This window comes from Salmo salar, chromosome 02 (assembly GCF_965601325.2).
Source record: "Salmo salar chromosome 02, fSalSal1, whole genome shotgun sequence".
Lineage (NCBI taxonomy): Eukaryota > Metazoa > Chordata > Actinopteri > Salmoniformes > Salmonidae > Salmo > Salmo salar.
In genome coordinates, this window is record NC_138292.1 from 93,096,654 (window position 1) to 93,114,342 (window position 17,689).

The 17,689-nt window shown below is 39.9% G+C and overlaps 1 protein-coding gene across 1 annotated transcript; it reads right to left on the bottom strand.

Moving 5' to 3' along the window:
- Nucleotides 1-2,049: 2,049 nt before the first annotated feature.
- LOC145864266 (uncharacterized) lies at nt 2,050-13,900 on the bottom strand. Its single transcript, XM_082969698.1, has 2 exons — nt 13,765-13,900; nt 2,050-3,796 (listed from the first exon to the last, which is right to left on the bottom strand). Exons 1-2 carry the CDS (start codon nt 13,898-13,900, stop codon nt 2,754-2,756), a joined length of 1,179 nt encoding a protein of 392 aa, XP_082825824.1. The 3' UTR covers nt 2,050-2,753.
- Nucleotides 13,901-17,689: the final 3,789 nt, after the last annotated feature.

Sequence of the window (17,689 nt, forward strand, 5' to 3'; positions counted from 1 at the left end):
TAATCCAGTCAATCGCGCACACACACTAGCAGAATATGCAGAGCTAGCGCGCAAATATTAACTATTAAGCTAGCTAGTACCTATTCCATTTATGTGGCGTCGTCAAAAATGGAATCAGCATGCAGATGATGTAAGTTAGTGCTTCAAAGTCCCTGTGATAAGGTTAGCGATAAACTGAAATCCAAACTGAACAGAACTACACTCTCTTCTACCATTGTCTTAAATATATTTAATGGTCTCGTTGCAAAAGCTAAATTGTCGCAAGTGAACTTTTATTTATTTATTTTATTTCACCTTTATTTAACCCGGGTAGCAAAGATTATAGCAAACACCACTGAAACTGAATTGGTGCTCGCTAGCTTTGCAATTTCAGCTATTGTTGGAAGCCAGCCAATATGAAACAAACTATTAAAATTACAAAAGGTTGCAGCATATGTTGTGTAAATTGTGAACTCATACAGCTGTCAACTCTTGTCATTTTAATCCGTTTCACATTTGCTAGCTACCTTTTAGATCGAAGCCCAAATAGAATGATTGAAGATGATAGAAGCCCATCTCCTACTGTAAATAACCTACGCACTGTGTGTGTAGCCAGCCAGCCAGCCGGGTAGAAAAATGGCAGAAAAATAAAAGACGGACATCAGAGTATTTTTCAATACACCAAAACGCATAGTAAGAACCCTAGTAGCCTAATATCTCAAAGACTAGTTGATAAAATGTTCATAAGAAAGAAATGAAATTCTAATGGAAATGTTTCACAATGATGTCATTAGGCAGAGCAGGCAACAGATGGCACACAGACAGCAGAGTTGGGGACAGATATGCAGGGACAGACTGGCAGAGACAGGGAGTCTCAGGTAAGTTTGTTGAGTCTTTGTTTGGCAACATTATGAAAGGTTCTCAATTTTTTGGACTTGTAAAATAGGAACATAATTGGAAAATGCCATGGATACCCCCACTCTCAACTTAAACTGGTGACTGAACTAAGATTTGTTAAAGGCAATGGTATTGCTGTTGTGATTAGTTGTGTAGTTTTGGGTACCGGTAGTTAGGAGTACGGCAAACACCTTATTTCTTTGGTTCCTCAATATACATTTACCATATTACAATGTAGGCTATGTTTTACAGCACTACTTTTGGTGTCCCCCTCAGGAATTGCCCTTGAGAAAATTTCATGTAATTGTCCCCTCCAAAGTTGATATCAGATTTTCGCCAATGGCTAAAGTCCAACCTCAAAACATAAATGGAAAAACCAAAGCCTGTAACACCTTCCCCTTTAAGACAACAAATATATCCTATATTTTTGTTGGACAAGTTTGCTAACCACCAACAGAAAACAACTTCCATTTCTCATTATAATCAACTACAATGCTTCACCTTCTACAATATAAACATGGTGTGTACTGGCTGTAAACTATGAAAAAAATCATTTAATTAAAAAAAAATTCTAAATACATTTTTCTACAATGTAATTTTTTGCTTCTAGAACTCTCGTCCCCGTGGAACGAGCCCAAACAAAACGAATCTCCAAAACGGAAAAACGTGCAGTCAAAATAAATTGTGATCCATGGTAACTCACTGGCAAAACACAAAACTTTTTGACTGCCCACCCTTGAGACAGCCACGTTGTCCTCACCACGGACATGTCTGATTTCAAGAGGAAACTCCTGCAATATCCGTAGTACCTTTCCACCTCACTGCAGAGCTTCTCTCTCTTTTCAGGGTTCACTAGATAGGCATGTTGTTGGATCGGGGCCCAGTCCCCAATGTCATGCTCTAGTACATTTGGGTTGGCACATCTGAGAATGAATCCTGATATTCTAAAAGCAGGGCAACAATGTCAATATAATTGTACCAAAAAATTGTCAGTTGGTTGCATAAATAAATATCATTACTAAATGTTTCATGAAATGTAAATATTAAATAGCCCCAAAGTCAAAACACAGTTTTAACATGTCTAAATCAATAACCAATATGCAGAAACAGTTTGGGATGAATTGAAAACCTAAACATAAAATGTGCTATATACACAAACATCTGCCACAATAATCATATTACTTGTATTTATTTAAACAAGCTCCTTATAAACTGCACAAGCACAAAAAACGCTGTTGTTTTGACAAGTAGCAATAAATCACTGATATCCATTAGGGAGGAAATCAGGTTGTACGTGCTGTTGAAACTAACACAACAAAACAAAAAACACATGGAAATGGAGATATCTTTTACCTCACTGGTTAGAGGACAACCTGCAGAAGACAGTCAGCTACATTTTGGAGTGATGCATTTAAATGTAGGGGTCGCTAAACAAAGGAACACAACACTTATTTGTCATCACTCATCGATATCATGTTGAAATGAATTGTGCGAGAGGAGGGAGATGAGGTTGCACGTCCTGTTAAAACTAACAGCTCAAAAACCACATGGAATCTGGGAATAATGTGTACATCACTGGTTAGAGGACAATTTGTAGAAAACAGCTGGCTACATTTTGAAGTGTTGCATTTTGATTCAAGTGGGTGACCGACATGGTAAGTGTAACACAGCTCTTTTTGTGTTAGTCACTTTTTGTTAAATCACATAAATAGTAGTCTTTCAATTCAGAGCCTGGATTTTCCCCCTGAGGCTAATATCCATATCACGCTGAAATGAATTGAATGGGGAAAACGTTTAGGGTTCTACATTGTGAAATTCCTTAAAATAAGGTTAAAAACATTGTGACATTTTTTCATTGATGCCATGAAACAACTCCTTCATGTATGTATTTTCTGATGTTTGATCAGAGATCTTTTATCAAAGTATCTCTTCTCACACTGATCACAGCTATAAGGTTTCTCTCCTGTGTGTGTTCTCTGGTGTAGAGTCAGAGAGCCAGATGTAGTAAAACTCTTCCCACATTGATCACAGCTATAAGGTTTCTCTCCTGTGTGTGTTCTCTGGTGTGATACCAGATGGCCAGATCCACGAAAACTCTTCCCACATTGACCACAGCTATAAGATTTCTCTCCTGTGTGTGTTCTCTGGTGTGATACTAGATGGCCAGATTGACCAAAACTCTTCCCACATTGATCACAGCTATAAGGTTTCTCTCCTGTGTGTGTTCTCTGGTGTAGAGTCAGCGAGCCAGATGTAGTAAAACTATTCCCACATTGATCACAGCTATAAGGCTTCTCTCCTGTGTGTGTTCTCTGGTGTTGAGTCAGAGTTCTAGATGCAGCAAAACTCTTCCCACATTGACCACAGCTATAAGGTTTCTCTCCTGTGTGTGTTCTCTGGTGTGATACTAGATGGCCAGATTGACCAAAACTCTTCCCACATTGATCACAGCTATAAGGTTTCTCTCCTGTGTGTGTTCTCTGGTGTAGAGTCAGCGAGCCAGATGTAGTAAAACTCTTCCCACATTGATCACAGCTAAAAGGTTTCTCTCCTGTGTGTGTTCTCTGGTGTGATACTAGATGGCCAGATCCACGAAAACTCTTCCCACATTGATCACAGCAATAAGGTTTCTCTCCTGTGTGTATTCTCTGGTGTTGAGTCAGAGTTCTAGATGCAGCAAAACTCTTCCCACATTGACCACAGCTATAAGATTTCTCTCCTGTGTGTGTTCTCTGGTGAAATTTAATGCCTGATGAGGTGAATCTCTTCCCACAGTCAGAGCAGCAGTGAGTTCTCTTCCCTGTGGGTCTCTGCTGGTGTTTCTTGAGGTGTTCTGATCTGGAGAGACTCTTCTCTGCCTCGTCAGCATCATGAGGTTGTTGAGGCTCCCCAGAGGATCCACGATAGTCCCGTCTTTCTCCTGTGTGAACAACAAAGTCAGACAGATGGTTAAAGGCCCACAACAGCGGAAATCCACTGTAAAAGGTGATGCCAACAGCGTAGCCATGATGTTGTAAACAATTTAAGTCAGTAATGAATGTTACAATTATTTGACAATTGCCCTAAAATGAGCAAGAATAGTCATATTTTGTCTTGTTTTCACATTAGTAGTAACATCGATGATTGTAGGCTAGAAATAAGTTATTAAAGTTGTTGAAACTATAAGCAGTGTGCCAGACGACTTTTGGTCTCCAATATAGGCCCCTTTCTATGTTTAATGAAATTGCGGCACGAGGGCGATGCACATGCAAAAACACTTGCAGAAACTCCTCCCTGCTGATGAGGAAACCGATAGTTATGGATGTAGTTTATCTGGTAATGAGGAAACCACTAGTTATGGATGTAGTATATCTGGTAATGAGGAAACCACTAGTTATGGATGTAGTATATCTGGTAATGAGGAAACCACTAGTTATGGATGTAGTATATCTGCTAATGAGGAAACCACTAGTTATGGATGTAGTATATCTGGTAATGAGGAAACCACTAGTTATGGATGTAGTATATCTGCTAATGAGGAAACCACTAGTTATGGATGTAGTATATCTGGTAATGAGGAACCCACTAGTTATGGATGTAGTATATCTGGTAATGAGGAAACCACTGGTTATGGATGTAGTATATCTGGTAATGAGGAAACCACTAGTTATGGATGTAGTATATCTGCTGATGAGGAAACCGATAGTTATGGATGTAGTATATCTAGTAATGAGGAAACCACTAGTTATGGATGTAGTATATCTGCTAATGAGGAAACCACTAGTTATGGATGTAGTATATCTGGTAATGAGGAAACCACTAGTTATGGATGTAGTATATCTGCCTGGAGCAAAAAATGGTGAGCAAAGATTAGTTTTCACAATGTATTCTGAATATTACAGCACTAGATCAGGAGTGCTACTCAAGGAAACTCACATTAAGCTCTGTGTCTATTCACTACTTCACCACCGTGGGGGAAAACTCAGGGGAGTTCTCATAGGCTGACAGTAAAAATAGCCTCCATTTACAGGTTGCTTATGAGTGCATTTCACATTACTTTGGATTATAATTGTCAGGCTTGTTTGAATCTCCTGCTTAATATGTTTGTGTTATTGTCGCAAATCAACTGCTTTATACATAAACACTTCAACCAGTAAAATGCTCTTTAGCTAGCTTTTCCATCAGCCTGACAGAGGGTTTTACACTAAGTATTTGCCAAATTTGCCCATAACATCACCTAACAACAACATAGACCTACTGTAGGACCCATAACATCACCTAACAACAACATAGACCTACTGTAGGACCCATAACATCACCTAACAACAACATAGACCTACTGTAGGACCCATAACATCACCTAACAATAACATAGACCTACTGTAGGACCCATAACTTCACCTAACAATAACATAGACCTACTGTAGGACCCATAACTTCACCAAACAATAACATAGACCTACTGTAGGACCCATAACTTCACCTAACAATAACATAGACCTAGGACTATATATTTAATATTTCAGGTGAAACATGGAAACTAAAATGTCTTTGTCATGACATTTCATAACCTGATCACCAGATAATTTTGTGAATAATCCCACTAGGCTACTCTGTAATGTGTTGTCATTCTAAATGTCCTGAATAAAGGAAAATATCTCTGTGTGTTGTACAATAGCCTATCCATCAAAGAACAGTTCTCTACACATTATGAGCTAAGTATCTCTGTGTCCAGACAGACTAACCAGACCCTACTGTAAATCAACCAGACAATAACACATTATAAACATTGATTTGTTTGGGATGTTGGATCCAACATGGAGCACGGCATAACTGTCTTTACCAGAGTAATGAATGAAGAAGCACTTTGGTTGTTGTTGCATGTCGTGATGTTTGTCATGTGACTGTCATTCAGAAAATGATTTCCTGGATCAGCTGATGATAGTTGAACATGTGACTGTAGCTAAACAGCTACAGTATTAAGAATTATGTGTAATTATTGAAGAACTGCATTAATGACAGTATCCATGTGGGTGTCAATGAAGTTAAGGTGACTCTAGGTTAGAACCATTGGATTTAGCAAACTCTGAAATGATTTAGGATTTCTGTTCCCATGAAAACTGTTTTCCCAGCGTAACATAAGGAGACACTAAATGTTACATAGTTAGAGAGCATTTCAGAGATCTGAATACAAAAAAACTGTCCTAACAGGACAATAACCTGAACCACAAGGCCAAATCTACACTGGAGGAGCTTACCAAGATGACATTGAATCTTCCTGAGTGGCCTAGTTACAGTTTGGACTTAAATCGTCTTGAAAGTCTATGGCAAGACTTGAAAATGGCTTGTGTCCCTGTTTTATAAGATAGTACTCACTGTATTTACTGGTGTTAATCAGATCAATGTCCCTGTTTTATAATATAGTACTCACTGTATTTACTGGTGTTAATCAGATCAATGTCCCTTTTTTATTAGATAGTACTCACTGTATTTACTGGTGTTAATCAGATCAATGTCCCTGTTTTATTAGATAGTACTCACGGTATTTACTGGTGTTAATCAGTTCTCCAGTCTTCTCTTCTTCGTCCTCCTCTAATGTGACAGTAATCTCCCCCTCTTCATCCTTCATTCCAAAAACGTCTTCATCTTCTTTCACTTCATCCTCCACTCCAAAGACTGCATCTTCCTCCTCTTCTTTAACTGTAACGTCTTTCTCTTCTTCTTTCACTGTAACAGCCTCACCCTCTACTTGTTTTTGTATTGCAACAGCCTCCTCTTCCTCTTTCACAAGAGTTTCTTTCTCCGTCCAGCAGACCTCTTCTTTAACAGGAGGAGAGTAGCTTAGTGAACTCATGGTCGGGGATAATAGCTAGTTAGCATTAGCGACTAGACTAGTGCTAACTTAACCAGCCAGCTAGTTGACTTACAACGTAAATATTAAATTAAATGGGGTAGCTAGTTGTTTCCACATAAGTATGTTTAAAGCAAAGTGGTAAATAAACCACGAAATTGTCTAAAGAACTTGAATGTTCCGACTTTGTTGGCTAGCGAGCTACCGAGGTGGCTGCAGTTGTTGAAGAAGCGTTCCGTCCACTAGATTATACGTCACACTAGAAACATCGCCTGAAAGACACATATCGCCATCTGCTGTCTGGAGGGAGGAAACGTAGTTGAGGAGGGAAAACTTTTTTTCTTCTTCATTGAATTATAATATTATAAAGCAGTTTAGGGAAACGTTTTTTTCCTCTCCATCAAATATGAATATTATATCAACACGTACAAAGAACAACAAGTGTTGTTTGTTTAGTTCAGATTTTTAATGAAAATTTAAAACAAACTTAACCTCTACTTCACATCTGTATTTCTGATTCAGTCAAATGACTATATATCAAAATAGGCACCTGGTACCCTTGATAAAGATGAGCTAAAATTACTGTATGAAATAAATAAATAAACTTTACCCTCTACCAGGATATTTTAGCCCAAAACCTGGTTACCTCTGCTAGGAGGCTGAAACTTGGCCATAAGTGGATCTTCCAGCAAGACACATCAATATCCACAAAGAAATGGTTAATTGGGCACAAAATCCACATTTTCAATGGCCATCTCAGTCTTCGGACTTGAACTCCATTGAAAACCTGTGGTTTGAATTGAACAGGGCAGTCCATAAGCGCAGACTAAATAAATCAAGGACAGATAGAGATTCTGTATGGAGGAATGTGTTCTCTAATCTCATAAAACATTTCAGTGTCGTTATTCTCTGAACAGACTAGGTCTATACTGCTCCTACATGGTGTAACAATACATCATGTAGATGTATATAATGAACAGCCTAGGTCTATACAAAAAGTTTGGGGTCACTTAGAAATGTCCTTGTTTTTGAAAGAAAATCAAAATGTTTCATTTATTTACCTGTGTTTGCTTTGTCATTATGGGGTATTGTGATGTCATTATAGGGTATTGTGATGTCATTATGGGGCAACGTGATGTCATTATGGGGCAATGTGATGTCTTATGGGGTATTGTGTGTAGATTGATGAGGGAAAAAAATGATTTAATACATTTTAGAATAAGGCTGTAACGTAACAAAATGTAGAAAAGGTGAAGGGGTCTGAATACTTTCCGACTGCACTGTATATATTGGGGAAGTACTTAGTGACATCACTTCATTAAACATGAGGTACAAATATATAACATAGGTTCACAATATCAACATTCAATGTATCAGAATATATGACCAAGCTGGAAGTGTAAACGCCAGCCCAGCCACAATCCTAGAGGTTCACTGATGATCAACCTCCTCCTTCACATCTGACTCCTGATGATCAACCTCCTCCTTCACATCTGACTCCTGATGATCAACCTCCTCCTTCACATCTGACTCCTGATGATCAACCTCCTCCTTCACATCTGATTCCTGATGATCAACGTCCTCCTTCACATCTGACTCCTGATGATCAACCTCCTCCTTCACATCTGACTCCTGATGATTAACCTCCTCCTTCACATCTGACTCCTGATGATCAACCTCCTCCTTCACATCTGACTCCTGATGATCAACCTCCTCCTTCACATCTAACTCCTGATGATCAACCTCCTCCTTCACATCTGACTCCTGATGATCAACCTCCTCCTTCACATCTGACTCCTGATGATCAACCTCCTCCTTCACATCTGACTCCTGACGATCAACCTCCTCCTTCACATCTGACTCCTGACGATCAACCTCCTCCTTCACATCAGACTCCTGATGATCAACCTCCTCCTTCACATCTGACTCTAGTGATCAATCCAGAGCATCTTCTTTTTTGGGGGAATCCCGATGGAGGACGTAATCCAATAGGCCGTCATCACCACCACCGCCCACTAGTTAATTGTCATTCAGGTTATCAATGGGAAGAGCATTAGCAATATGTCCTGTCTGGTAACTTGTCTCGTTCAATGGATTTACATTGGCAGGTGCACAGGGAGAAACCCCATTAAACAACTTTTGGAAGTCTTTAACTATAACTAAGTCTGTGGCCTGTGATGTTGGGACAGATGATAGTCCCTTATTATACCAGAGACAAATCCCCTAATTCTACAGCACAACGGCAGAGTCATGTCTAAAGTGTAAAACTAGCAATGACTAAATAATCCTTCTGGGAATGTTATGACGTCATAAAGTTATGGGCAGAGTTAGAAAGTTGGCTGTCAGAAGTACAGTTATACAATGTAAAATTACTTTTAATCTGTCTGTCTGTATATTTCAAGACATGACATATGAGGGTGCAGTGAGATACCCGATGGTTGGACGATACTTTTCTCGTCAATCATCTTAAATATTATACTTAATTAAAACCTGGAAATTAACCAATCCTCTGTTGTTAATTCAATAGAAAGGTCAAATGCTTTATTATCTAAAAGTTGAAAGTGACGGAGAGAAATAAAATGGTGCTGATGCGGGCGCTGGAGATGGGGGTGTGTTCTAGTGGGTCTGGGCAGGTGTGATGTAGTTAATGGAGATGGAGGTGTGTTCTAGTGGGTCTGGGCAGGTGTGATGTAGTTAATGGGGATGGAGGTGTGTTCTAGTGGGTCTGGGCAGGTGTGATGTAGTTAATGGAGATGGAGATGTGTTTAACGTTTGCAAGCTTGAGCTAGATATCGACCTTGTGTGACCTTCCTGGTCCCTCAAGTCAGTGAGTCAACACAGGAAGGAGCAATGGATGGATAGTTCATTTATTTCCAAAGCTGAAATGATGGGACACACACAGTATGGATGAATGATCAGTAGTGATGGGATATAAATAGCACTCCCACAGCAATTCTCCATAAATCTGCCCTATAATATACTAACAAAAAACAATCAAGATGTCTGTCAAAGTTATTATGATCATATAGTGGATTTAACAGTTCCTAATAATTCCTAATTTACTATAATAAAATAAATACATAGTTTCCATGTGTAATCTCATATTCACAACATCAGAATAAACTGTCATCCATTTTAGTATCAAAATTTATCAAATTAACCTGAAATATTACTCAATGTCCCCCTCTGGTGGTGAAGAAGTATAATCCACCTAAACTAACAGAACCGGGCTGATAAACTGGCTGGTGTTCATGAGTTTATTAAACACATACTTTATACATGTCAGAAATTACCTGCATTGATGAGACACACAGTGTGGATGAATGATCAGTAGTCAACAGGATATAAATAGCACTCCTAAAGAAGATGCAGTGTGGATGAATGATCAGGATATAAATAGCACTCCTAAAGAAGATGCAGTGTGGATGAATGATCAGTAGTCGACAGGATATAAATAGCATTCCTAAAGAAGATGCAGTGTGGATGAATGATCAGGATATAAATAGCACTCCTAAAGAAGATGCAGTGTGGATGAATGATCAGGATATAAATAGCACTCCTAAAGAAAATGCAGTGTGGATGAATGATCAGGATATAAATAGCACTCCTAAAGAAGATGCAGTGTGGATGAATGATCAGGATATAAATAGCACTCCTAAAGAAGATGCAGTGTGGATGAATGATCAGGATATAAATAGCACTCCTAAGATGAGGCATTTTCCAGTTTGCTACCAACTTGAAAGAGGGAACTTTAGCATAAAACCCACATGGAAAACTGAGATTCATCAAATTACATATAAAGAGAGGCCAACAGAAGTTACTAAAACATAAATTGCTAATTTATGATGTAAAAGTTGGATTTTATGATGTAATGTCAACTTCATACATTTCTATCCCAGGACCACTCAATTTCCAATTTCTCCAAAAAATCTGCTGTGGGTTACCCAGAATCACATTGGGTTACCCAGAATCACATCCTTTATCACTGACTGTAATGTAAACACACGAGCAGCGATCTAAGGTACTGCATCTCAGTGCTAGAGGTGTCACTACAGACCCTGGTTCAAAACTAGGCTGTATCATAACAGGCCGGATTGGGAGTCCCATAGGGCAACGCACAGTGGCCCAGCATCGTCTGGGTTAGGGTTTGGCAGGGGTTTGGCCGTCATTGTAAATAAGAATGTGTCCTTAGCTGGCTTGCCTGTTTAAATTAAGGTTAAATAAAAAAAAATTAAATGTAACTTCATTACACCGTTACACTGGCATACAAACTCGGTAGTATAGAGTTGATAATACATATGACGTTGGGAAATAGTGAATTGTGGGTAGTTTAGAAGATTTACCAAAATAAGTTAATACATTTGTAATAATGCAAAAACATAACTGTTTGTACTTATAGGTAACCATATCGTGACTACAACTAGCTTACTAAGTCTTTAACCATACTGTGTTGTTCCGCTGGTGAGTAAAAACTCATGCTTCCTACACTTTAACTTGTCTGACATCAGTCAGGAGGTTAAAGCTTGGTCGCAAATGGGTCTTCCAAATGGACAATGACCCCAAGCATACTTCCAAAGTTGTGGCAAAATGGCTTAAGGACAACAAAGTCAAAGTCTTGGAGTGGCCATCACAAAGCCCTGACCTCAATCCCATAGAAAATGTGTGGGCAGAACTGAAAAGCGTGTGTTAGCAAGGAGGCCTGCAAAACTGTCTCCGTTACACCAGCTCTGTCAGGAGGAATGGGCCAAAATTCACCCAACTTATTGTGGGAAGCTTGTGGAAGGCTACCAGAAACGTTTGACCCAAGTTAAACAATTTAAAGGCAATGTTACCAAATACTAATTGAGTGTATGTAAACTTCTGACCCACTGGGAATGTGATGAAAGAAATAAAAGCTGAAATAAATCATTCTCTCTACTATTATTCTGACATTTCACATTCTTAAAATAAAGTGGTGATCCTAACTGACCTAAGACATGGAATTTTTACTAGGATTAAATGTCAGGAATTGTGAAAAACTGAGTTTAAATGTATTTGGCTAAAGTGTATGTTAACTTCCGACTTCAACTGTAGCTACCTAACGTTAGTTGGCTACTTATACATCAAACTTACCAGTATATTAACTATATTCTAACTAACTACCCAACGTTTATTGACTTGATTATTCACATCATTCTTAGCCAAGGGGTTGTGTGCTTTCTCAGTGGACATTGTTAATTCGGGTGCATTCCTAAATTCGCTCTGGCTCTCTACTCCGATTTCAGAGCACTCTCGTCTGAGTGTACCGGAGCTTAGAATAACTGAAGAATTTACTAGCACTCAACACCCGTTGAATATGTCCAGGTGTCAGTAAACGTTAAAAAAAGCTCAAATTAAATTGTTGCGAGCAGCACAGTTAGTCACCAACGCTCTGGATAACATGAAAACAGCCTAACCAGCTCTGCTAGGGCAAGTAAAATGGTAAGAGTGAGGTTTTTTCTCATTTGTGTCTAGCAAGCTATCCAACGGTAGCCAGTTCGCTTAGTCTTTGCTTTACTGTCTTTGTGAGGTCAGAACGCTTGGATCGACCCTACTCCTCAGCCATATAGTATTGGTTTACAAACAGTGGCCTTATACGAGCTCATGTTTTGGTTTCTGATGGGGTAATACAGTTGAATCATTTGAGGCATTTATAAGTTATATTCTTCAAGAATCAATGGCTAGATGGTAAATGGGTCTTTCTATAACTGCCAGTGAAGATTTCCTGTGGGGGTCAAATTGTTAGAGCTGTTGATAAGTCATTGTATAATATTCTGGCAATTATTTTCATGCCATTACATTGAAGGCGAAACATTTGTCTTTTCTTAGCAAGGTGTTGCTAAAATAATGTTAGCCGCTAATGCTAATCGCTAGCTAGCTTGCTAAATGTATTAAGAGTCAAACGTAGCTGGCTAATACTGCCTGGTGCTGGTGTAGGCATAGATAAGATACCGCTGCACAAACATGCTTATCAGAGAGGAATAAGAAGTTTGAATATGTTGGCTAGCTAGCCAGCTACATGAAGTAAGAAAACATGTAATGTAACATCTAATTAGGGTCATCTGGAAACACTGACCAACACTTTGGTTCTTACCATGTCTTCTTCGCTGAGGTTTATTGTCAGACTACACTCATCAGGTGTATTTCTGCCACCTACTGTATGGGGTTGTATCATTCTAATTAAAATTATAGAATACAAAATAAACAGTTTGACTAGTGCAATTTCTCACTTGCGCTATAAACACAACTCAGTCCACCTTCTACACTATTAGTGTGTTGGGATCCTTCTCCTGCATGGCTTCACTGCAGACTTTTGGACATCCACTACCTTCTCTCTACTCACTCCTTCAGCTATTTTCACTGCCTGCACATAGGACACCTGCTGGATGGGCCTGATCCTAGCTACTGTGACATCCTTCATCCGTACAGGGCACTCCAGGATCTTGGGAACGTGATTCCCATCACAATTACAACAACATGCTTCATCTGACTCTTCAACTACGACATATTTATTCCTTGGACAAACACTTGACGCGTGTCCAAACTTTTACAATTGTAACACCGCAGCGGCTTCTGTACATAGGGTCTCACCGCATATCTCACATACCCAGGTTTTACATAAGATGGGAGAATCAGTTCACCAAACGACAGTAAAACCTTCCTGCTATCATTCATTTTATTGACGTGCGTATACCTGGAATGTTATCCCTAAACCACCCAGCCTCTATGTCCAACGCAACACCAGAGATGACACTTTTAACCGGTGCCCTACTCTGAAAGTCATAGCCTTCCACATCGTACGTCCACATCTTGTTGAGTCACAGAGCTTCTCCTTTTGTGCTGTTGACACACAATCAGCATCATACCGCTCCTGGTCACTCAAACCGATTCCACTTTACCCAATTCATCCTTCACCATCTTTGATACCTCTAACGGGTCACTTTACCCAATTCATCCTTCACCATCTTTGATACCTCTAACGGGTCACTTTACCCAATTCATCCTTCACCATCTTTGAGACCTCTAACGGGTCACTTTACCCAATTCATCCTTCACCATCTTTGAGACCTCTAACGGGTCACCCAAAAAAACATCCTTGCTGATGATTCCCACTCCAACCATAAACTGCTGTTCATTACCAACTTTAGCCCCTTTCACTCCACTGTTCTTCACCATCGTCCACTCAGTCTCAACAACTGTACAGAGTCACTGTTCTTCACCATCATCCCCTCAGTCTCAACAACTGTACAGAGTCACTGTTCTTCACCATCGTCCACTCAGTCTCAACAACTGTACAGAGTCACTGTTCTTCACCATCATCCACTCAGTCTCAACAACTGTACAGAGTCAATGTTCTTCACCATCGTCCACTCAGTCTCACCAACTGTACTCACACCAATAGAATCCCACAATGCTTCCTCCATTGCTCCTCCAGTGATCCCCTGGACTCCCTGCTCTTTGCTGTGAAAGATGAGAGTTTGTGTTCTCGAAGTAGCATCTATATTGTTCTCATTCCAGTACAGTTGCTGCTTCACCAACTTTTTGAATAAAAAAATAGTGAAAATTTTGTCCATATTGCTCAGCCCTACCTAACCTAGCTAGACTAAAGAGCCTCCTGACTAACGTTGGCTAGCATGCATAACTTCTGGTGAATGAAGCTTACTTGTGTTCCCCCGGGCTTTTAAAATAGATTTTGTGATAATTAGCTTAGGAACTGTGTGTCACAGCATCACAATGTGAAATGCGATTGGTCGACAGTCTCTTGGACGGGCATTATACGTTTTGACATTTTCTGGAAAAGTTTTTCTTTGGAAACTTTTGTTTACTAGCCTGCCTATTGAATTTGGAATGCACTGTAGTGCTCATCTCTGAAACTCACTTAGATAATTCCTTTGATACAGCAGTAGCAATACAGGAATATAACAACTACAGAAAAGACAGGAATGCCTATGGGGGAGGTGTTGCTGTATACAGTGCATTCGGAAAGTATTCAGACCCCTCTGTCAGGTTGGATGGGGAACATCACTGCACAGCTATTTTCAGGTTTCTCCAGAGATGTTAGATCAGGTTCCAGTCCGGGCTCTGGCTGGGCCACTCAAGGACATAGAGACTTATCCCGAAGCCACTCCTGCGTTGTCTTGGCTGTGTGCTTAAGGTCGTTGTCCTGTTGGACGGTGAACCTTCACCCCAGTCTGAGGTCCTGAGCACTCTGGAGCAGGTCTTTCATCAAGGATCTCTCTGCACTTTGCTCTGTTAATATTTCCCTCGATCTGACTAGTCTCCCTGTCCCTGCTGCTGAAAAACATCCCCACAGCATGATGCTGCCACCACCATGCTTCACCGTAGGGATGGTGCCAGGTTTCCTCCAGACATGACTCTTGGCAGTCAGACCAAAGAGTTCAATCTTTGTTTCATCAAGACAGAGAATCTTGTTTCTCATAGTCTTAGAGTCTTAAGGTGCCTTTTGTCAAACTCCAAGCAGGCTATCATGTGCCTTTTACTGAGGAGTGGCTTCTGTCTGGCCACTACCATAAAGGTCTGATTGGTGGAGTGCTGCAGAGATGGTTGTCCTTCTGGAAGGTTCTCCCATCTCCTCAGAGGAACAAAGCCTCCTTCACTCACGCCACCAAACATACCCTCCTAAAACTGACTATCCTACTGATCCTCGACTTCGGCGATGTCATTTACAAAATAGCTTCCAACACTACTCAGCAAACTGGATGCAGTCTATCACAGTGCCATCCGTTTTGTCACCAAAGCCCCATATACCACCCACCACTGCGACCTGTATGCTCTCGTCGGCTGACCCTCGCTACATATTCGTCGCAAGACCCATTTGCTCCAGGTCATCTATATGTCTTTGCTAGTAAAAGCTCCACCTTATCTCAGCTCACTGGTCACCATAGCAACACCCACCCATAGCACGCGCTCCAGCAGGTATATCTCACTGGTCATCCCCAAAGCCAACACCTCCTTTGGCCGCCTTTCCTTCCAGTTCTCTGCTGCCAGTGACTGGAACGAATTGCAAAAATTGCCGAAGCTGGAGACTTATATTTCCCTCACTAACTTTAAACATCAGCTATCTGAGCAGCTTACCGATCACTGCAGCTGTACATAGCCCATCTGTAAATAGCCCATCCAACTACCTACCATATCCCCATATTGTTTTTATTTATATTTTTTTCTCCCTTTTGCACACCAGTATTACTACTTACACATCATCATCTGCACATCTATCACTCCAGTGTTAATTTGCTAAATTGTAATTACTTCACTACTATGGCCTATTTATTGCCTTACCTCCTTACTCCATTTGAAAACACACTGTATATAGATTTTTCTATTGTTATTGACTACTTTTGTTTATCCCATGTGTTGTTGTTTTTTTGTCGCACTGCCTTGCTTTATCTTGGCCAGGTTGCAGTTGTAAATGAGAACTTGTTCTCAACTAGCCTACCTGGTTAAATAAAGGTGAAATAAATTTTTTTACCAAAGTGCTTCTTCATTCATTACTCTGGTAAAGACAGTTATTCCGTGCTCAATGTTGGATCCAACATCCCTAACAAATTGATGTTTATAATGTGTTATTGTCTGGTTGATTTACTGTAGGGTCTCGTTAGTCTGTTTGGACACAGAGATACTTAGCTCATAATGTGTAGAGAACTGTTCCTTGATGGATAGGCTATTGTACAACACACAGAGCTATTTTCCTTTATTCAGGACATTTAGAATGACAACACATTACAGAGTAGCCTAGTGGGATTATTCACAAAATTATCTGGTTATGAAATGTCATGACAAAGACATTTTAGTGTCCATGTTTCACCTGAAATATTAAATGATTTATAGTCCTAGGTCTATGTTGTTGTTGTTGTTGTTGTTAGGTGAAGTTATGGGTCCTACAGTAGGTCTATGTTATTGTTAGGTGAAGTTATGGGTCCTACAGTAGGTCTATGTTGTTGTTAGGTGAAGTTATGGGTCCTACAGTAGGTCTATGTTATTGTTAGGTGAAGTTATGGGTCCTACAGTAGGTCTATGTTGTTGTTAGGTGAAGTTATGAGTCCTACAGTAGGTCTATGATATTGCTAGGTGAAGTTATGGGTCCTACAGTAGGTCTATGTTGTTGCTAGGTGAAGTTATGGGCCAATTTGTTAAACACTTAATGTACAAACCCTCAGTTTCAGGCTGATGAGTGAAAGTTTCTCTAGGCTGAGGAGGTATATCCAAGCGAGCCAGAAGTGTGGAGCAAGAAGAAGAAATAGTGTGTCGGGTGTGTGTGTGTGTGTGTGTGTGTGTGTGTGTGTGTGTGTGTGTGTGTGTGTGTGTGTGTGTGTGTGTGCTATTTTGGGACATAGGAACTGTGAGGCACTGTGACAGCCGCTTGATATATGATATAGGAGGGAGAGTGGGGTTAAACTCTCGTTGGGGAAAAGGCGACAAAACCAATAGATAACGGATAAGGAAAGCTATATGTAAAAATAGAACATTGATATAATAAAGTATGTTGAACTGATAAAACTGGGAAATACATAGGATACAATAAAAAGCAGTAAACGCATACACATAGTGTGTAGGCAGGAAAGGAAAAACATACGAATAAAATATAAACTACAGAGAGTAGTTAAATAAAGCCAAGTTATTTTATTCTAGCTAAGATAAAACACCCAACCGCGATATAAAGTTATAGCATAGCGCAGTAGAAACACTAGTAAAGAATAAAATACCATAGAGCTGCTGGTTCCCTAGGGGGCCGCAGCCTAGGGAAAAAGGATCAGATTACGATAACTAGGAGAGACAGAGAGGAGCTGGAAAAACCCTGAAAAATAGGAACCAGGACTAAGATAGACAGAATAAAATAGGAACGAAGCAATAAGAAGCAATAAATATAAAAAGAAAAGAATAGACATTAGAAGGGGGAAAAAAAGGATTGAATAAAGTAAAGCTGAGGTATAGATAACCCTCAAA

What these genes read in the sequence shown, in the direction of transcription:
- LOC145864266 (XM_082969698.1), bottom strand. Translation starts at nt 13,900, where the DNA reads ATGGTGAAGAACAGTGGAGTGAAAGGGGCTAAAGTTGGTAATGAACAG. An exon ending in GATGGTGAAGGATGAATTGG is followed by an intron (nt 3,797 to 13,764) that starts GTAAAGTGACCC and finishes TTGTTCACACAG; the next exon opens with GAGAAAGACGGGACTATCGT.